Below are 23136 nucleotides of genomic sequence, written 5' to 3'. Positions count from 1 at the left end.
GGCTTTCACATGACAGTTATTGCTTGCTATAGCTGTGGCTTTTTCATTTTCTTCGTAGTTAGATATTATGTTTTGTTTTGTTTTTCAAATTGTTATAATCATTAAAATGGATGCTATTCATCATCCAACAGTATGGCACATAGTTATGGTAGAGGTAAATGAGTCAAACATTTTCACTGAAAAGGTTTCAGCGTGTTATTAACCCTTTCAATCCAGGAACGCATCTGTGTCGTTTTAGATTTCTTTGGCTATTCAAAAATAGCAGATATACGAGGCGAGCTCATAGTGTGGCACGAGTGTCGCACAATGAGCTTGTAGAACTGCTATTTTTTTTTAAATCGTTGAATCTTTGAATATATATATATATATATATTTGTTTTCTTTTAAAGTGAACATTTCTAACTCAAATCTTTGCTTCTGGGGATTCCTTCTAAATCCTCACAGTTTTTTCCCCTTTTTTTTTTACTTATGTTGCTATATATCAGTGGTTCTCAAACGTTTTCATGTCAAGGACCACCCAAAATGATATGTGTTTGCCCCCCCCCCCCCCTAGAAGCAAAGATTTCATACGTTCGCTTAAGAAAACATATATATATTCAAATATTTGCACAAGTTTTTTTTTTTGCAGATCTACAAGCTCATGGCTATGAGCTTTGAGCTATGAGCTTGTATATCTGCTATTTTTGAATAGGCCCAAAGACCTCTAAAATGGCACAGATCCGTTCCCAGATTGAATGGGTTAAGCTGATAAAACAAGAAACTATCTTGCTTTTGGAGAAGGAACACACATCTATAATTTGCCAGGACCACTGACAGATAGTCATATAGTTAGTTGTATGATAATTTCACATAATTCCTCCAAGAAAATTGGCTCTGCTTCACAATATCTTTTAGACGTATCATTTTGTACACAACCTGAACCTTCAGAGGCTGACATATCCTTGAGAGTGTGGTAGAGAGTAATCACTTTGTGTGAGGCGACGGCACTCATTCACAGTGCTCCTCAACAGCGGGCGACAGTTCAAGGTTGCCTGCTATTAAGCCTTATGGATGATCGTGACTACTGCTCCCTTTTGCTCAATACTGAGAGTATCTATCAGACACTGTGGCAGTGATTTGATGTGTGCGGTGCTTTACGTTCTAACCTAAAGGAAGTACCGTAGGCATTATGTTATTACATTTATCCCCAATGAAGACAGGCATGTTTTGCTGCCTAAAGGTTAGAGGAGCGCCCTTGTTGCCGGGAAGGTTAGATTTGGGTTCGGTTCGATTCCCCGGACCGGTGGGAAAATCTGGGTGGGGAAGTGAATGGTCACCACTCACCATTCCCCCAGCGCCGCTGAAGTGCCCTTGAGCAAGGCACTGAACCCCCAACTGCTCCAGTGGAGCTTCTTAGTGGCCAACAGTATAAGAATGTGGTTGTACTAGTCAGCTCCCAGGTTCTAATGTGTGTGTCTGTCTGTGTGTTTCTATGTTGCTCAAAATGAGCACTTGTGCTCAAGCTACTACCCTGGGTAAATAAAGAACAAAAAAAAATAAAAAATGTAAATACTGTACCAGCTTTTTAATCACACCTTCTTTTGAAACTTTAAAACCAAATTTAAATCAGAATCACCAGAATCTTATTTTTGGACAAATCATGTCACACCATTATTTGAATATCTCATGCTAAGCTATTTATTTCATTCTGTTGAGCATATGAAGAACAAATGGGTCGTGATCATTACCTGCTAAGGCTTTGTAGAGGTCTCTGTGATCACCAGTGACATGTTTTTCCTGGCCTTTTCTCTCTTTCACACGCATGGTTCACAATGATTCTGTCACTGAAAGTTTTTTTCAGCTACAGCACTGAATCAAACATGCTCCTGAATCTACATTAAAGCATCCATGCACAGGGAAGGTGTTCTTGTTATGCTCAAGGAACATAGCGATTTCAGTGATTGCACGCTCACAGGGGAGTTGTCATATCGCAACCTAGAGGGGCTTCGTTTTCCTGGAAACGACAGCTTTCTATCTCTCGCCATTAAAAACAAAAACAAAACAAGCTTTTTGCCCCATTTTCTAGTGTGGTTTTTTGCATAATTCTGTTAGAATAGCCAGGCTTTGTTTGTAGGTTATACAATTCCTTTTGAATCGGAGACTCCAAGGACTCCAACCATATCATTATATGTTGTCCTATTTCAGCAGAATTAGAATAGAATAAAAATCCCTTTTGATTACCAAGGTACAATGATTGTTCTGAAATTTGACTTGGTGACAGTGATGCGGACAGAAATATTGACAACTTAAATAGTTTAGTACATATTACAGACACATTACAGTATGGTGCAAGGATAACGTGATGTCATTTATCCTGGTAAACAAACACTGCAAGACAATTCTGAGGATAATAGCAGAAAGATGTTTTTAATGAAGGGCTTCACAGATGCCAATTTCTATTAATATTGTGTCAGTGTGAATACATTTCTTCAATTAACGTATTCTTAACCCCCCATTTTCAATGCCGCAGAGGTCTAGCAAAACAACATAATTGCCACCAGAAAGACTGCTTTCAGTCAGACTGCTTACCTCTGCCAATGCTTTGCAATTCGTAAGGCTAATGGGACCACAGCTTTTTGCTGAGGTATTACAGAAAAGGCTGGTAAAATGATCCATATGTTGGTCTGAGATTCGAGGTTAGCAATCGATAGATTGGAGTTTGATGGGGGTCGACTCTGACATTTCTGACCTGGGAATACTGGTGGTCTCTAAGTAGATGTAGGCAGAGACTTCCCCTATGTGAGAAACCCGAGGAGAAAGGAGAGAGGGAGATTTAATTTGTGCATTCAGGAGAGAGAGAGAGAGAGATGTGTGCATCAGCAAAAGGCTGATGCACATATGGGAGTAGATCCTGACTGTAAGTATGGAACTTGAAATTGGTCCTTCCTCCTGAACATCAGGTATGCCATATTCTGAACTCCATTTCCTGAGGCTACTCTAAAAAGACCACAACTTAATATCAGTTGAGTAGGACAGCGTTGGTCCAGGGTGTGAATGGGGGTAGACTCTTGTGTGGTCCTTCCTGTTATATCCAAAATAACAGACACTACCACAGAGGTGTGTTGAACGGATCCTTACTTTACTCATTACATAGCAGTGCTCAAATACATCCGCATGCATTGCCATAAACAAAAGTCACAAAACTAGAAAAGGGCACCACTCTGAGCTCAAATCACCGTGTCATGATGCAAGGGGAAAGAGTTTTTTTTATTGTACGACCTTTGGTTCAAGAGTTACATTATAGGCCAAAACGTAAAGTGGTTATAGCGCCACCATGAGGCTGATTATAAAATTGCCTACTGGGAATGTGCATGCAAGATTTCACGTGATCAGTCCAGTGTCCAAGATTAAATCAAATCAATTCACAAAATACATAAATCTGCTTACAGCTAAAAGTGAGGATTACTCCAGTGTTCCAGATTTAAGTAATGCGCCAGCAGCATGCACAACATGTAGCCTACATGTATGTCATTAGGTTAGTACTGGCGTTGGTTTCTCCTCACCATACGATTCTCATAATGGAGGATTTTCATCTAGTCTAGATTATATACTGTAAAAAAGACTTCAGACCAATGCCATAATCTGTGACATGGTGACATTTGACAATATTTTTGCTGTCTGCCCATCTGTTCTTTGAAATCAGACAGAAAGCAGCATTTTTCGCCTATTTGAATTATTCATTTTCTGACCTTAGCAGATTGTTAGAGACATTCACTCTTGCTCTCTAAAAGCTTAACTGAGGCCTTCAGCTTGACATAGTGCTTCTTTCCCCTCATAGCAGAGGGGAGCAGTAATGGATCCCCAGAGAAATGTATATGGAAGCTATTTGGATCTTGCTATCTCATTCTCTCAACTTAGATCTTTCCTCTCTCATATGTATCAGTCACATCTCTCTACCCATCTCATTCTTGGCTTCCCACTACGCTTCATGTCCACTGTGCAGAAATCTTGACGGGCAAAGACTGGTCATTACCATTTCATATGGGTAGTTGAATCCCCTGCTGATACCTCTATCTACTGTGGAAATAGCTTTATGAGGATTGTTACTATTGCACACATACAGTATCTTGAATAAGAAATGGTATAATGCTATGAGTTCAAAGCTGTAAAAAAAGATGAAATTTTAACTCGATGGAACTAACAGTAATCTCACTTACAGTATGTTTTACTTTGCCAGTAGTAGCCAAATCCACCCAAAGTGTTTCCACTAGTTAATCCTGCATGGCACAAGGGGCGTTCCCGTGCAAAAGTTGCTATCTTCGGACACAGCCTTATCCCTAAAACACCTGTGCTGCCCGTTACATTATGCATAGGTGCTGTGGTTTGGGCGTTACATTAATAAAACCATGCCAGAGGCCGTTGCCTTTAAGAGAAGACTGCGCAAGCCATTGTCCCCAGTGCAATCTTACGCTCTCTCCCTCTCTGCCCATGGAAGAGCAACGTTGCCTTGGAATACATTTATATTTGATACACAGAATTATCACTCACACATTGCTGGCTAAAGAGAACTTTAAATTACAGCAATCGCTTGTGTTCTGGATTAATTAAACGAAATGGTCTGGTGTGGTTATAGCAAACACAGATAATTGTATTTGTCTTTGATGAGCTTAACTGGCAACTGCTGATAAAAATACAATTTATTGACACACAATTGTAGTATCGCCATCCAGAACCTTTTCCTGCTGTACTGTGAGCATCCATGTTTAGGCCAAGTACAGCCGTACTGATTCTACTGTAGCCACAAACTGCCGCCTCTTGAGGTCATCTCCCATCACAGATTTCCACAGGCAACCAGGGGCAGGTTGTGAGTTTGTTAATCTGGGAGAAGTGAACATGAGCACAGATTATTTATCCCCATAATTACATAAGTAAATACATATTGGACTCATGTGTCACAAGCCAGATATCTTCCAAACATTCTGACAGACTAAAATGTCATTTTTCAGACAAATGAGGAGGAAATTAACTTTGTTAAATACCTGTCTCAACACAGTCTCGTGAGATCTGGCAACACAATCACAGGACGTTTGTGAGATACTTAGGAGACCGGAAGTGCATACCATTTCATACAATTGGTGAGCTTTGAATGAAATAATTTTGCAATTGAGGACCTTTTATATGGTCAATGAGCTGCAAGGGTGGCTGTCGCCCCCACCCATTGCAGTGGGAAAGCAGTAAGTAATGAGTCTGTATTCATGAACACATGCAGTCAGCCAGATAGCTAATATGTGTCTCTATCTCTACCTCCTCACAGCATCCCGGACCAGGTTTGAGGACAGCCCACCCCGGATTGTGGAGGATCCCTCAGACCTGATTGTATCCAAAGGGGAGCCTGCAACCCTCAACTGTAAGGCAGAGGGACGTCCCGTGCCTAATATAGAGTGGTACAAGGATGGGGAACGAGTGGACACAGACAAGGATGACCCACGTTCCCATCGTATGCTTCTGCCCAGTGGCTCTCTGTTCTTCCTACGCATCGTACACGGACGGCGGAGCAAACCGGATGAGGGCATCTACACTTGTGTTGCCCGCAATTACTTGGGAGAAGCCATCAGTCGCAATGCTTCCCTAGAAGTTGCCAGTAAGGCATTGTCTTTTCTTGTCTGTAATCAAAATCTATGACTATTGGTCATATTCACACTGTGGCCATTTATATTTTATCGGGGGGGGGGGGGGAATCTGGTTTCTCACCTACTGCACCTATGATGCGAGAGCAAAATGGCCACCATGTGAATATGGCCAATGTGTGATGATTTCTATGACTGTGTGTGTATGTGATGTGAGATCATTCATGTGTGCACTTACAGTATATTAATGTATTTATTCTTCAGCACTTTGCTTGTGTGAATATTGTATTGTTGACAAAAGAAACTATAGTACAGCAGGTAAATGTTAATGGAAGAAAATAGGGCTCTTATTGGTGGTTCAATAAGAGCCCTATTTGTTGTTTTTGTCGCGCAGTCCAAGACACGTGCCACTGTCTTCCTTCCCTCTAATTGTGCCAGTGTGGCGTGACCCTAGGCAGAACATGCAGCTCTATCTGGCATTGGGAAATGGATTAGTCACTGTGATGATTGGGAAAAGGAGCATAACAGATTAGTGAGGCAGAACTGTCCCTGTTTAAAGACACAAAATAGCTAATTGAACATGCCTTATTTTCCACAAGAGTGAGAACCCACCCACCCACTGGCTGTGCTGTGTACTGTAAGTGCTCATGGCTGGCTGACCTCATCTGTTCAAAAATAGGGGCAGACTCCTCAGTGATGTATTGAGATTTGTAAGCGGCTGCAGCTACCTCCAGTATTGCAGCTGGGAGAAGACACGAAGCATCCCTTCACTTTAATACTGCTCCTTCAAAGTCTTACTGATGGATTCTCCTTCATGTGCAGCAACTGAAGACTACAGTGTCACATCAGTAAAAGGTTGATTCGCCTGCAGGCACAGAGTGACGAACAGCGATAACGAGAGCTTGTTGTGGCCTAATCTTGATGACTATGGTTAGTTGGGGCATATGCTGAGACAGTATGGTGTTGGTCTTAGACCCCCCCCCCCTGCCCTTTGTGTGTGGTTGTGCTGACTGTGGGGTAATTAGTGACCCAGTTAGTTCTGTCAGGAGGGAGGGAGTTCATGCTGCCAATCAGTCTTGCAGAAAGGCAGAGGGGTGGGTTGAAGTTACTGTGTGTGTGTGTGTGTGTGTGTGTGTGTGGTGTGTGTGGTGTGTGTGTGTGTGTGTGTGTGTGTGTGTGTGTGTGTGTGTGTGTGTGTGTGTGTGTGTGTGTGTGTGTGTGTGTGTGTGTGTGTGTGTGTGTGTGTGTGTGTGTGTGTGTGTGTGTGTGTGTGTGCGTGCGTGTGCGTGGGCGCACGCGCGCATGTGTGTGTGTGTGTGTGCGTGCGTGTGCGCACGCGCGCATGTGTGTGTGTGTGCGCGTACGTGTGCATGTGCGCGTGTGCGTGCGTGTGCGTGTGTGAGTGCGCGTGCACGTGCGTGTGTGTGTGCGTGTGCGTGTGTGTGTGTGTGTGTGTGTGTGCGCGTGCGCGTGTGCGTGTGTGAGAGAGTGTGTGTGTTCTATGAGAGTGTGAGTGACAACAGGTGGACAACTGCCCCATCCCCTCTGCTGACTAGTAATTAATACCATTGCATCCGTTAGACTTTGTGTGGCTTAGAATAGGTAGGAAAGTAGGAAATAGCTTTGCCAACAATAGTCTTACTTTAACCAGCTTATAAGACCTTTAATGCCAAGACACGATGACTAATTATGTATTCTGGATGCATGTATCACTTAAATGTTCATCTATGAGAATGTTTACATTCTCTCACATGCTTTTCCAGTTTGATACTTACCCTTAAATGGATTGGTCTCATGCTTTATAATACCGTCTACCGTGTATGGTCATGAAAGATGTTGACCCCTGAAACATGCCCCCCCCCCACACACACGCACACGCACACACACACACACACACACACACACACACACACACACACACACACACACACACACACACACACACACAATGCTCGTAATGGAGGTCAGTTAATTTAGCCTCTAAAATACGTTCAAATTCAATTTAGATTGATTATGATTTCAGCAGAGCTCCACTCAATCACTTTGAATCATCAGTGAGCATTAGTGCACAATTGCATTTCAAGTGATGTGTTGGTCCTGTGTGGGTCCTCAACATGTGTTCTTTGCATGGTCATTGTTGCTCTCTTCTGCAGTACCTCACAAACAATATCAGAATCAGAATTGTCGACCTTTATTGCCAGTGATATATTGATATTTTTAAGTGGCTGCAGTTACCTCCAGTGTTGCAGCGGGGAGAAGACATGAAGCATCCCTCCACTTTAATTCTGCTCCTTTAAAGTTTGCAACTGAAGACTACAGTGTCACTTCAGTAAAAGGGTAAGAGGAAAGTATAGGAGGGAAAGTCTAGGAGGAAAGTGAGGAACATTTAAATTACGCACAACTATCAGCTCACAATATAAAGATAAGCATCAAGGTAAGCAGAAATAGCTAGAAACTATAAAACTACTAAGACCCGTTGACTTACCCAGGGCTGCTTAAGTCATGTGTTGACTTGAGGAAGCTGCGGGGAGCTTCCTACATCAGGTGGTTAAATGTTGTGCATTTGTGGAGCCCTATGGGTCGAAGTGAAATCACCTTTGACTCTGCATTGTGTGACCCCTGTATGTGATTCAAATTTGGTCGATCGGACGATGCATCCATCATTTTTGGCAGTTTTTGTAACAAAATAAGCCCTTCCAGCTAACTTTAGAAGTCAATTGTAGCCAGTCAGAATGGATTTTTTTTTCTTCTATGTGGGGTTGTGGCGTGTGTCTGTACAGGGGGCACGCATTAATTATTATGAGTACACATCAAGTGTACTCACACAGACGGTAACAGTCTGTACTGTACATCCATAATAGAGCTAACTTCACTTAGGAATGCCACCAACTTATTTCTATATCTGTGTTATTATTCTACTTCTCTGTATGCTGCCAGTGACCAGCTGATCGGCTCGGTTGTTGAAAAGCTCAAAATAATGAGATATAGGGAGTGGATGGAAATCCTGTACTCTTCCTAAAACATTTTTGCGCCCTGTGTTTTGACTTTTACATAAATGGTAATAGTATCTATTTCAAAGGCAGGAATGCCTTTATTCGATAAGAAATAGGCACATGCATTGGCTGGATTAGAATAAAGTAGAAAGAATAATTGCTTTAAAATGCTTTGGAGCCAATGTTTTACTTTCTCCTCATCAGGGATTAGGAACTAATGGCCGCTCTGCTATAGATCGTTTCTTAATTGGATCTCTTCTTCTTTACTGTCTCCTTTTACTGGGTACACAGAAAACTCTGAAGAACTTCTGCAGACATTATCCATGATGGAGGAACAATAAGCATCAGGATGCGTCATATACTGTAGTAGCAAATGGGCCCTTCGCTGTATGTGACGTGTTTGTGTCTAACCCCTTTGGAAAGCCAAGGTACTGAGAAAAATTGCCCTGTAGTCCCCCTTCAGACCTCCATCAACACAATCAGACAATGACTGGATTAAAGCAATTTCTCTCCTTTGCAGGCAAGCCTTCATTAGCTGTGACAAGGCAGTATCACGTCAATGGGATTAGAACAGCTCTCTAATGGTGTTACTCTTACTGCTCCCGGAAGACAAAAGAACAATAGATGCCCACCAGCGGCAGGTTCACCTTGAGTTCTCAGAATGTATTCTTCTAATGTCCCGGCCATGCTCTCAGCCATGTGCACACAATGCCTGGGACCCTTCAATTTATTCCATCTGCCCTTATTAGCTCTTTGCCTCCCACACTCGCTGTCACTTCTCCATGAGCACTGTTCCGTTTTCTCTGTCCAGTTATACGCTTGTGCCCTGTCATTCATGCCTCATCAGCAGTCTGCTAATTGTTCAGTACACTTAACTGGCTCTTTGGATGTCAGGGTTCAGCACATTTCTTGCCCGATGAAGGTCTTGCGACTTGCGACACAAATTAAAGTAGCCATAGCAGAAGAGAGGACAGTGTGTGGGATTCTGTTCTTTTTTTCACATTGAGACTTTTATAGAAAATGCCATTGTTTCAGTGTATAATAAGTGTACTGTGTACTCTCTTACAACACTCAGACATGGCACTGCAGTTCGGCCGTGGCTGCCAAAAGAAGACAATTGTATTTATTGTGATTACTCTTTCCCTCTCTCAACCTACTCTTCTAAAAACACCAACAGATGGCCTTTTCACAGTCCTAAAGCTGTGCTTTGCTTAACACTTTATAGAGATAAATGTCAACTTGAAAATGGTGCGACGAATATTCTGAGTGAGATTAAATCTTTTAATCTGTATATCCCTGTAATATTTAAAATGATGGAAATTAATGGCTGTGCTCAGAATAGTGCTGCTGTACAACAGACAGAACCATTACAATTGTAATGATGACACCATCTGTGGGATTAATTTAGATTCGCCTCGCCATTATTAAAACTCACAGGAGGGGAGGTTATGGAAATATGAATATTAGTCCTTGTCTCCATAGAGCGCTCATCAGACCTCAGCCCTGCATTATGGTTTAACTGTGGCCATTTTGGCAGGAATGCGGAGCTGATGATGATACAGGATACTTGGCTACTTTAAAAGCATGGTTTTTCATACCAAAATACTTGATCTTACATAAATAGTAACAGTAATAGTAATAAATAGACCCAAACTGCACACGACACGACACAGGCATCTTTCTTGCAGGAGTTATGGCAAGTTGCCAGGACCAATATGGCAACAACGTTGATGTAGGATCCAGCGGCCAATGCAGTGTCTACGTATATTGATTATGTCTATGGTTACAAAGTAGGAGGGAAAACACATGGTGTGACTGAGATGATTTCTCACCAGTTTTGAGGCTACTCCCTCGCCGAAAACACGCTTTGCTTACTGTCCCCTTACTGTATGTCTGAGAAGTGGCTGTTAGAGATAGCCACTCTTAGAGTCTACTGTACAGTATCTCTGTATTTCTGACAACATTAGTAACATTAGTATAGATAGGGTGACCATATTTTTATCATGTACAAGTTGTGAACTTGTACATGATCTATTTTAGCAATTTTTTACATTTTTTTTTACATTGTTGTCTCCGCCAGGCCGAAAGGCATGGCGAGAGAGTATGTTTTACCCCCTGTCCGTCCGTCCGTCCGTCCGTCCGTCCGTCCGTCCGTCCGTCCGTCCGTCCGTCCGTCCGTCCGTCCGTCCGTCCGTCCGTCGTCTGTGTACAGCTAATCTCCCACACCTTTGGCTTGATCGCAGCGAAACTGTGCACACACACTCCCTGGATGCCAATTCAGAACCTCTGGCCCAATTTTTGCACATGGCCCTGTTATAGCGACACCAGGAGGCCGCTTTTTGCAAAACAATTTTTTCACAGTATTCCTACAGATTTTGTCCAAACATCACGCAAATTGGTACACAGTATCTCTATAGTCATTAAACGAAACAGGTCTTTCAGATTTTTCATATTCCATCCTGATTGGCTAAAAATGGCTTCCAAAGTTTGCAGGACTGCTCCGTTTTGAACAAAATGCCTTTGCATGCACATTCCCACTATGCCAAGGAAGAAATGCCACTTGAGATTTTTCTAATCAGCCTCATGGTGGCGCTATAACAGCCCGATTCGTGTTTTTACCTATAACTGCACCAATCTGTGTAAAACTTTTTATGCGCACTCCCTAGAGGTCAAGGAAAAACCATTGCCCTGCATTTTTCACATCTGCCCTTTATAGAGCAAATCGGTACACATGATCTTCTTGTGATCAAGATAATTTTTTATATTCCATCCCGATTGGCTAAGATTCACATCTAAAGTTTGCAGGAGTGGCCCGTTTTTAACAAAATGCTGAAAATCATGAACACTATGTTGAGGAACAAATGCTATCCTTTTAACATGTGTCTGTTATAGCGCCACCAGCAGGTCTAATTTAGCAAAACATTTTTTTTTAACAAAATGCCTCAAATCATGAATGCAGTGTCCGATTGCCTGCAAGGCCTAAGAAGAAATGGCACCCTTTTCACATTGCCTTATTATAGCGCCACCAGGAGGCCATAATAACCTACCAGACCTGGCGGAGACCTGTGCTCCGAGGTTAGTTTTTATTGTATTTTTATTTTCACCTAGTGTTTTCATCAGGATGGGGGACAATTATTTTAGCCCTTAGCACACCTAGTGACTGCATCTTTCAACAAAACAGAACATGATAAACATCTATAAACACTCAAAACAATTGTTGTTATTAACTGCGGGGAAAACCAGGACTATTTGGTTGTGAATGTTATAGAGATATTTGTCGGAACTCGGGACACCCAGTTTGAAATCAGGACAATCCAGGACAATCCCGGGACATCTGGTCACTCTACAATTGTGGTGGAATATTTGTGTCACAACACCACCTGACTATAACTTTGTTTAGTATGGCAAGCTTTGAGGGAGTGGGCCGGAGTGCGTCACATTTACATCACAGCGAGTCACACTGCTTCAAAAGAGTTTTGCTGCTGGTATTGCGCAGTGTTTGGGATAGTGTGATCTGAGCCATAACTCTGCTCTGTGTCACGTGTTTCAACCCTCAAATGTCCCACTTTCTGCAAGACTCCCTGCCCTGGGAGACTGGGACTTTGGAATTCAGCATTAAAGGCGTGTGTGTGTGTGTGTGTGTGTGTGTGTGTGTGTGTGTGTGTGTGTGTGTGTGTGTGTGTGTGTGTGTGTGTGTGTGTGTGTGTGTGTGTGTGTGTGTGTGTGTGTGTGTGTGTGTGTGTGTGTAAAATTTGTATCCCTGGTTCTTATAATGTTGATGGCAGGTTCAGGGATTAGACTGTGCCCATAACTTCACTCCAGTCACGATGAGTAAGAAATAAAGGTATTTTTGCGCTCATCTCACCAGGCCTCGCAGACAGAGGTCTAAAAATAATGCAGCTCTTTCAATTAGCTCCTCTCTAGCTCTGGGAAGCATTTGACATGAGCAGCCAAGTGGACAGGGTCAGGGTGTTCGGCGAGACTTAAGGGAGGACTGTCCCGTCCCCTGACTCTGAGAGTGTAAAAATGTACCCGTAATTCACTCTCAAGCATCATTTATACTCCATTGTATAATGGTGTCGCTTGCCGGCAATAACTGATTTTAAAGCTAACTACATACTGTAACGCATTGCAACAATTATTTTCAGCAATACACAAGGTGGTGCAGTACATGATAAATTAAGCTTCAGAGTTCGGACACTCTGGAATCTGTGCACCTTTCCCCTTTTATTGCCTGATGTCCTTTTGTTGTGATGTTTGAGGGTGATTGAGACGGGGCGTGGTGGTCGGTTGAGGGGTGCTGTTATACCCTTTAGACCAGTGGTTTTCAACCCTTTTCATATCAAGGTCCATTATTTATTCGGCATTTGAGCCACAGACCACCGTTTGATGAGACTCTCAGATCCAAGACTTAGAATATTTTTTAGCGTTGGATACGATTTTGTCCACAATTCCATGCTGTATTGATATTGGTACCATATAGGTCAACGTTGATCAAAATAACAATTCTTTAATTAAGTAATGCAGTAATACTTTAACTCTTGAGAGCGTAAAATGAAACCAAATGGACCCGTAAGGTTTAATTTGGTTACCAACTCTCCATCATTTAGCCGGGGACCACCTGGAACCCTCTCAAGTTGAGAACCACTGCGTTAGATAGATGGACAGATGTCCAGGGTAGTAACTGCCTGTGCTGTGAGCCTTTTCCCAAAACAAAACCTCTCTACCCCAGGGACTACTAAATCCTACCTCATCCCCCTATTTCCATATGTGGACATATTGAAAGTAATTGAAATATTTATGTTGTTTTAACCCATTAAGACCTGGAACTGTGTCATTTTTAGATTTGAGCTAAAAAGCATTCTTTTACACTTTGGGCTATTCAAAAATAGCAGATATACAAGCTCATAGCGTGGCACCGAGTGCCGCGCTACGAGCTTGTAGATCTGCTATTTTAGAAAAATCGTGAAAATGTGTGCAAATCTTTGAATATATAGATTTTTAAAGCGAACATTTTAAACTCAAATCGTTGCTTCTGGGGGGGTCCTTGGAACAAAATATGTTGATGGGGGTCCGCGGCCAAATACATATCATTTTGGGGGTCCTTGACATGAAAAAGATTGAACACCACTGATATAGAAACATACGTTTTTCAGAATAATGTTGGGATTTAGGAGACATGTAGAATCGGCTTCAGGTCTCTAAGAAGTGGGTGTATGCGCAAGTGGTAACAATTTCCTGAATATACTATGAATAGGTTGGACCCCTAGACTTCATAGGCTTGTAGGCTCAAGTAGATATTACACAATACAAATGTCAGTATGGCTGACCAATTGAGCCACTAAAGTCCTATACTTTGTTGTACTTCAAATAACAAAGATAGCTGATCTACAAACTCACAACGTGTCACAATGTGATGCGTTGTAAGCTAGTAAATCTGCTGTTTTGGGTGTTTTTTGAAAATGTATGTTTGGAACATGTTGGCTCATATCGGAGGGGCAAGCTGAAGGGGAAGGAGGAGGAAGAACAGACAGACTGGCGGATGATCACCTCAGTCCTCCTGGGCTGAGTGAAAGCTATTTGAAATATTCATGTGTGTTTACCCGAGATAAGGTGACTCTACTAAATGACAGCCCTCAAACAAGGCAGGAACATCGTTTTCATTTGCTAGACAATATGATGAACTCAGTCCTTGTGGAGGCTAATTCATGCCGTGTTACAACCATGTCGCTCGCCTTAATTGAAATATTTACAATTGAAGTATACCATTTTTATCAGGTGAGGCTTTTGGAAAAGGTCTTGTGACAAAGTCTAAATTAAACCTGAGTGTGAATATGGGTGCTGTGTTAAGCTGTGGATAATTGAGTGGATAGATATAGTACAATTTTTGAGATAGATGACACATAAAAGGCTACAAAGAACTTAGCATGGGCTAACCATGATGATGATTGACATAGCACTAATGTACAGCAGACATTGAGTGACAAATATACAAAAAATACTGAGTCCAGGTGTGTTGATTGACAGGCAAGCACTTAAGTTGCTCTAACATGTACGTTGCAAAGTAGCTTGTCACTGAAATATTCATGAAGGTGTAAAGGGGAATTTACTGTGCATTGATCTGTTATCCTGGAATACTGCATTCTGCCAAAGCAAAAATCAAATTTTGTGACGCACGCACGCACACACACACACACACACACACACACACACACACACACACACACACACACACACACACACACACACACACACACACACACACACACACACACACACGCGCGTGTGTGTGTGTGTACTGTACGTGCGAGAGAGAGAGAGAGTTTGAATGAACGAGCAACATTTTTGTCGAGTTCCACTCAGTCTGCTAGAGTTTTCGAGTTCATAGTTTGGCTTTCATCTGCACTTTGGCTCACTGTCAGTCAGCACAGCAGATGAAAACATTTCAAAGGTCATCGAGCAAAGCATCTCATTCTGTCTTCATTTACAGAGAGAGAAACGTTCAGGGACGACATAAGAATACAGAGCACATAGCATTTCTGCCTACCTGCCGACTGCTGCATCTGTATTTTGCAGCTGTGTGAGGTTGTGTTGTTTGAAATGTTTTTTTTAGATGTAAAACCTTTCATTTAAGCACTGGGAAGCCTTTTCTCTCTCTCTCTCACAGGTTGAATTATGAATGCTGCGTTATTTGTTTATTCTGTCGGACTGAGAGGTGTGAATTATTCATTTGACAGAAGCGACAGCAGGGTAGGACACAGGCATACTGTAGGAAACATTAAAACAGCGCAGTGCAACATCACCATGGATATGAGAACTGTACATGCAAATAATAATTGACACTCAGTCATGAATGAGTCATCTAACTCAAGAAAAGAAAAGGCTCAGAAACCAATCCTTCCCTTATGAGTCCATTTGGTTCCATTTATACACTCTTCGGAGTTAAATTAAAGGCATATCTCACCCCAAACATGTAAACCCACTGTAACTTCAAACTCCATTTTATAACCATGTTAGACTCATTTAAGTCTAACATTAAAATGACCCCAAACATAAAAGTGAAATATCCCTTTAACACTGACTGTGTTGGTGTAAAAGCACTGTTGGACAACGTGTTACATTTGTCTCTGTTTCTTACCATTTGTTTTATCGCCAGTCCTGAGAGACGACTTCCGACAGGCTCCAGTTGATGTGGTGGTGGCAGCGGGTGAGCCTGCTGTGCTGGAGTGCGTCCCCCCACGTGGTCATCCCGAGCCCACCGTCTCCTGGAAGAGGAACAATGCTCGTGTCAGCGCCAAGGATGAACGGATCTCTGTGAGTTCACGTCGGACATGGCCTGAAGATAAAGTTCCGCATTTTGAATACATGCCATTGTGATTAGAGAAAAGCTACACAAGCTGACACCCAGAAAAAGTCAAGCCAAATGTGTTTTGAAAACCTCTACAAATATAAATGTATCTGACGGTTACCGTAGGATAGCCTAGAGGCTGATGGGCTTAATTCACTCACTCACTGCTGCTTTTCAGATGCGTGGGGGCAAACTGATGATCTCTCACACCAGGAAAAGTGATGCTGGCATGTATGTTTGTGTGGGCACTAATATGGTGGGAGAAAGAGACAGTGATCCTGCAGAGCTGGTGGTGTATGGTGAGTCATATCTTCAATACCTTGACCTTACTATACATAAATCAGTGCTATTGAACACAAACCAGAGACTCCACCAAAGGGGGGTGGAGTTAGCTGGTTTTGCTGACTCCAGGCTCCACCCCCTTTTGATCTCCAACCTCATTCAGCTGTTCTTATCAATGATGAACAAAACCTCCTAACTCCACTTTTTTCCCCCCTGAAGAATGAACATTTTGGAGTTGGTTGGTTTCTGCCCGACAGCAGAGATACGTTCTGTTATTTAGATTAGATTTAGCTTGACCACAAGAATGTTGTTTAGATTGTTTAGATGTTATTCTGCTAAATACCTCATTGTAAATCGTCCTTCACGCCTTACCTTGTTGGTTGACTGAGGTTCATGCTTACTCTGACCTTGCACTTTTGCAAGTAGATATGTTAAAGGTAGGGTAAGTGATTTGCAAGTATTCAAATAATTGCAAAATGGGTCTATTTTCTGATAGTGCTCGTTACTATAGAGTGTCCTGTCCATATAAGGAGTCTCCATGTCTCTCCAGCTCTTTATAAAACAGAAAATGCATTTTCGTTTCAGTTTCAGTTTCATTTCCAATTTTATCCAATCAGGATAGAGAACTCAATCAGGATATAGATTAAACAAGTGAAATTGGAAGTGATGACACTAAGAAATGAGCAGGCACAATTAGAACTGGAACACTATAAAAATGAAGCTTAAAAATGGGTACTTTCTCCTGATTGGCTGAGATTTTGACACCTACCAGAAAATGTATTTTCTGTTTATTAAAGAGCTGGAGAGACGGGGAGACTCCTGTTACTGAACAAACACTCTATAGCAATGATTACTATCAGAATATAGTGCTTTAACCTTTAGAAAAAAATACATTTTGTTTTAACCCAAAAATATCACTTACCCTACCTTTAAATCGATGCAATGTATTGTGCATTACATTATTGTTTGTTTCTTATCGTGTACAACTGTAGTTTTTCAGTGTGATTGTGTGTGTGTGTGTGTGTGTGTGTGTGTGGTGTGCGTGCGTGCGTGCGTGTGTGCGTGCGTATAGTACTTATCTCCAAATGTATGCATGCATGTGCACATACAGTATGCACATCTATTTGTGCATCTGGTGAATCATGTTTCCATTACCGCAGAGCGTCCCGTGTTGCTACGGAGACCAGTGAACCAAGTGGTAATGGAGGAAGACACCGTTGACTTTGTGTGTGACGTCCATGGAGATCCCGCCCCCACAGTGCGGTGGCGCAGAGAGGAAGGAGAGCTACCCCGGGCGAGGTAAACATTGGCACACGTACCATACAGTATGTATCTGTGGTGTCTGATGTGTCAACAAACTGACGGAAGTAGGGATATATACTGTATACTAATGTAAAAATCATGAATGTTCATTTAACTCTGGGGTCCATTTGGTTACATTTGTACACTCCCAGAGTTTAATCATCACCAGTGGAGGAAAAAGTAATCAAATGCTGTGCTTAAGTAAAAGTATCTGCAATGTAGAAATACTCCATTACAAGTTAAAATCCGGAATTAAAAATGTACTTGAGTGAAAGTACGAAAGTATTGGGATCAAAATATACTTAAACTAGAAAAAGTGCTCCTCGGAGCACAGGTCTCCGCCAGGTCAGGTAGGTTATTGTGGCCTCCTGGTGGCGCTATTATAGGCCAATGTGAAAAGGGTGCCATTTCTTCTTAGGCCTTGCACGGCAATCGGACACTGCATTCATGATTTGAGGCATTTTGTTCAAAAAATGTGTTTTGCTAAATTAGACCTGCTGGTGGCGCTATAACAGGCCAATGTCAAAAGGGTGGCATTTGCTCCTCAACATAGTGTGAATGTGCGTGCAAAGTTTGACCGCAATCGGATGCTGCATTCATGATTTGCGGCATTTTGTTCAAAACAAGCCACTACTGCAAACTTTAGATGTCAATCTTAGCCAATCAGGATGGAATGTGAAAAATCAAACACATCCGTCTTGATCACATGACTATAGAGATCATGTGTACCGATTTGAAATTTGGATCAAATCGGAAGGAGTAATATACAAAAATGTGTTTTACATAAGTCGGCCTCCTGGTGGCGCTCTAAAAGGCAGATGTGAAAAATGCAGGGCAAGGGTTTTTCCTTGACCTCTCGGGAGTGCGCTTACAAAGTTTTACACAGATCGGCACAGTTATAGGTAAAAACACGAATGGGCCTGTTATAGCGCCACCATGAGGCTGATTTGAACATTTTCAAGTGGCATTTCTTCCTCTGCATAGTGGGAATATGCATGCAAAATTTCAAGGAAATTGCATGCTGTGTTCATGATTTGAGGCATTTTGTTCAAAACGGAGCACTCCTGCAAACTTTGGAAGACATTTTTAGCCAATCAGGATAGAATATGAAAAATCTGAAAGACCCGTTTTGTTTGGACAAAATCTGTAGGAGTACTGTCAAAAAATATGTTTTGCACAAATCGGCCTCCTGGTGGCGCTATAAAAGGCCCATGTGAAAAATTTGGGGCAGAGGTTCTGCTGTGGCATCCAGTAAGTGTGTGTGCACAGTTTCGCTGCGAGCAAGCCAACGGTGCCGGAGATTAGCTGTCCACAGACAGAATGACGGACACACGGACGGACGGACACACGGACGGACACACGGACGGACGGACGGACGGACAGGGGGCAAAACATACTCTCTCGCCATGCCTTTCGGCCTGGCGGAGACAATTACCGAAAGTAGAAGTACTCATTACGCAGAATGTCCCATTTCAAGTTTTCTAAATGTATAAAAATCTTTTGAAAATAGCAGATCTACAAGATCACAATGCGTCGCATCGCGACGCATTGTGAACTTGTAGATCGGCTATTTACAAATGGCTGAAATGTATATAGGGCTGAAGTGGTTAATGTGTGTTTTGTGATATAATCACAATCTACAAAGTAACTAAAGTGTTCAAATAATTGTAGTGGAGTAAAAGTACAATATTTACCTCTGAAATGTAGTGGAGTAGAAGTAAAAGTGTTGGAAATTGGAAATACTCCAGTAAAGTACAAATACCTCAAAATTGTACTTAAGTACAGTACTTAAGTAAATGTACTTAGTTACTTTCCACCACTGATCATCACTGAGGACTTTTCTGCATATAGTATTCACCAGAGATGAATTCCGTGTCAGAGTAAAGGATGTGGCCTAGAAAGCGTAGAGTAATTACCTAATAATTCATGTCTGTCTACCAGTTAGGCGATGCAGATTCACTAATGAAAGACTAGAGAGGATTCATTAGTTAGCAGGACCCTCCTGAGACTAAGCAACTTTGTGGTCAGTGTTTAAATGTGAACATAACATTTTAATGTAGGCTAAGTTCTTAAAGTTAGTTTGAGCTATTTGGTGATCCCTGAGAAGCCTTAATCTAGGTGTGTGTTGGTGCAAGGATGTCAAAATTAGAGAAACCTGCACACTCAGAGAAAAGGAGCATTTCCAAAGATGTCTACCGATGCAAAAAAAAAAAAAGATTTGGATACGTACAGTACATGTACTGTAAAACATTACACGCTAAAGAGGAATTGCTTGCTATGGTTCTGATCTTGATGTATACTCAGTAAGAGGGTAGCCTGGTAAACCCTCCCTCCGGAAATCTCATTTCCATTTGATTTCAGGAGTGAGTCTGGCCTGATCCGCCTTTCTGCAATATTGGCTGTGCTGGAGTTGGGCGGGAGTAATACCGTTGACTGACAACCCCTTCAGCCAATGATAATTTTTCCCCTTCAGCCAATCAGCAGTTAACCAGTCTAATGTGACGCAAGGGGACTTTTGAGACGATCCATGCCCAAAATGGGTTGCCTTATTCGGTTACATGGGTGTCACTGCCCGCCCCTACCGGTTCTCTACATTTTTATTTTTAAATAGGCTTTGTCATGATTAATTGACCACATATATGAAGTTAAACAACTAAATTCTATCCAAACGATATCTTATAAGTAAATTCCGTGCCTCAAAATAGAAGTTAGAGAGCTTTTTGAAGTAAAAAAATTGCGGAGAAAATAGCGCACAAGAAAAAGATGGCTGCCGTTCGTGTTTTGGGCTCACTCGAACTCGCCACCTGATTGGCCAACGTAAGCTGTCAATCACAGAACAATGAGCGACGACGCTGATAGGCGTGGCCGTTTGGCATACACAGCCAATATTGCAGAGAGGCGGTTCATGCCAGACTCACTCCAGGAATCAAATAGAAATGAGATTTCCGGAGGGAGGGTTTACCAGGCTAGTAAGAGGGCACTCTGTATGTATTTTGTTATTTATTTGTCTATATATGTATCTATGTTATCTGGGTCAAACCCCTGTAGACTATTGGTTAATTGCCTAATGATGAAGTCGATAAATTCATATAATTGAGGGTGTGCAGCTTGTCACTAGAACTGATGATGGTATAATATATCGAAACATTTTCTTTCTCTCACTTTTGTGTTTGTTTTATTACACGTGTGGTAATGACATTTCTTCTTTTTATCGTTAGACTTAACCCGGAAATTCTCTCATTTTGACATACAGTATATGACCATATGACCATATAATGTGCTAGATTGCCATACTGTATGAATAGTCATACAAACATGGAAATGAATAAGCTTCTGGCTTTGTGTACATACAGTGTATTGAGATTTGGAAATTATTTTATTTACATTCCAACATCAGAATATCAAAATCAGCATCAATTGTGTCACAATCTGGGAACCCATTGGTAAAAGAAAAGGAAAAAAAGATTGAAAACCTGTCTTGAGAGATGACTGTGTTATAACACAATACAGGCGACAAAGAACAAGACCACGTATCTTTTTAACATGTAACGTGTCAACGTGCAATTTTCAAGACATCGTTGAACACAAATTCTTGTAAATTTACTGGATTGTTCTTGGCAATCACTTTCTGCCTCCCAGATTTGAGATCCGGAATGACAATAGCCTGCGCCTGTTCAAAGTACGACAGGAAGATGAGGGCACGTACATGTGCACGTCTGAAAACAGTGTCGGCAAGACCGAGGCTTCAGCCATGCTGCAGGTCCATGGTAAGAAGCACATAATACATACTGTATTGCCTAATTTATACTCCGTCCTCCTAAGACACTGTCCTGTGCAGAAAAGAGCAGATCTACAAGCTCACAATGTGCCACCATTACAAAGCGTGGGGATTCTGTAGGCTAGATTGGCAATTTTCGGCGCGGGACACTGTCGTACGCCAAAGTATAAACCAACCTTATGTGAAATGCAACGCATGTACAGCAGCGAGCACAGGCACAAATACCCTGAGACAGGCAGAAATGTCCTTGTTTAGATGAAGGCAAGTTCATGCATAAGTCAATGCCAAATTACACTGAAACACTACTATGCTTCTACCGATCTCCTGGTCAAGGCTGGCTTTGTTTGTGTGTGTGTGTGTGTGTGTGTGTGTGTGTGTGTGTGTGTGTGTGTGTGTGTGTGCGTGCGTGCGTGCGTGCGTGCGTGCGTGCGTGCGTGCGTGCGTGCGTGCGTGCGTGCGTGCGTGCGTGCGTGCGTGCGTGCGCGTGCGTGCGTGCGTGCGTGCGTGCGTGCGTGCGTGCGTGCGTGCGTGCGTGCGTGCGTGCGTGCGTGTGTGTGTGTGTGTGTGTTTGTTTGATTGTGTGATTCTCTGGGCAGCGGTTCCGCCAGGAGCTTAATGCTAAACCGTATGGATTACTCTATCTGACAGATGTTTGGAAGATAGTGTGCTTTAACAAACTGCCAGAGAGCAGTCACAGTATTAATAAGAAATGTCGCTTTCTCTGTCTGTCTGTCTGTCTGTCTGTCTGTCTGTCTGTCTGTCTGTCTGTCTGTCTGTCTGTCTGTCTGTCTGTCTGTCTGTCTGTCTGTCTGTCTGTCTGTCTGTCTGTCTGTCTGTCTGTCTGTCTGTCTGTCTGTCTGTCTGTCTGTCTCTCTCTTCCTCACACACAAGTCTGTTTCTACAGTATGTCTGTTTCCTTTGCTCTAGTGGTCTGGGTTGACCTCATCCTCCATTGCTTTTATCACTCCATCCATCTTCCATCCATCATCTTCCGCTCATCCGCTGTCGGGTCGCGGAGGCAGCAGTTCCAGCAGCGAATCCCAGACTTCCCTTTCTCTGGCCACATCAGGCAGCTCGGCCTGGGGGATCCTGAGGCGTTCCCAGGCCAGCATGGGTATATAATCTCCCCACCTGGTCCTCGGTCTGCCCTGTGACCTTGAAAAAAACCTTCTCAGCTCACAGAACTATAAACCCTCTCTGCTCTAGTTATAGTACATGACTAGCACAGAAGTGCAAATAGCAAAGCACTGGCCCGGGTTCAGATCGGGGAGACCGGTCGTTCCTCCCAATCACACCCCTACAAGTGTCCCGATCATTAACCATGTTTAATAAGAATAGGATCGAACCCCTCCAGGAGTTTGGTTCCAGAGCCCCTGCTGTGCATAAAGATAAGCCCCACCAGATCTAGCTGGTAGCGCTCCACCTCCCACACAATATCAGACTCCTTCACCCCCAGAGAAGTGACGCTCCGCATCCCCAAGGCCAGCCTCTGCCACCCAGGTCTGGCCCGTCGAGGCCCCCCCGCCTTCACTGCCACCTGTCTGGCTGCGCACCGGACCCCAACGGTTCTTCCCATAGGTGGTGGACCCACAGGATGGAGAAACGTCCACTTCGCTTTTTCGGGCTGTGCCTGGCTGAGCTCCGTGGCTGACCCGGCCACCAGACGCTTTCTGGCGGACGCTCCTTCTGGCTCTGGCATCAAATGAGGGCCCTGGGCTTCCTCCGGGCAGGGTAGCCTTGCTCCTTTGTTGGTTGTCTATGGAGTATTTTTGATCCATTCTTAGTCTGGCCATGGGAGGCTCCACCAGGAGTACCGGGCTCCAGACA

The 23136-nt window shown here is 42.8% G+C and overlaps 1 protein-coding gene across 1 annotated transcript in view; it reads left to right on the top strand.

The window, feature by feature from the left end:
* LOC308085845 (roundabout homolog 2) overlaps positions 1-23136 on the top strand; it is a gene marked incomplete at its 5' end in the record, with an annotated part of 61254 nt that overhangs the window by 3597 nt on the left and 34521 nt on the right. The window contains 5 exons of the mRNA XM_080429156.1: positions 5294-5620; positions 15756-15913; positions 16126-16246; positions 17390-17528; positions 21171-21298. Of these exons, the coding sequence (XP_080285282.1) occupies positions 5294-5620; positions 15756-15913; positions 16126-16246; positions 17390-17528; positions 21171-21298 (873 nt within the window). The remainder of the gene's footprint in view (positions 1-5293; positions 5621-15755; positions 15914-16125; positions 16247-17389; positions 17529-21170; positions 21299-23136) is intronic.

Source organism: Gymnoscopelus braueri (genome assembly GCF_963280865.1).
Source record: "Gymnoscopelus braueri genome assembly, chromosome: 5".
NCBI lineage: Eukaryota > Metazoa > Chordata > Actinopteri > Myctophiformes > Myctophidae > Gymnoscopelus > Gymnoscopelus braueri.
Note: the sequence above shows the minus strand (reverse complement) of the source record. Positions and strands in the feature narration are given on the sequence as shown.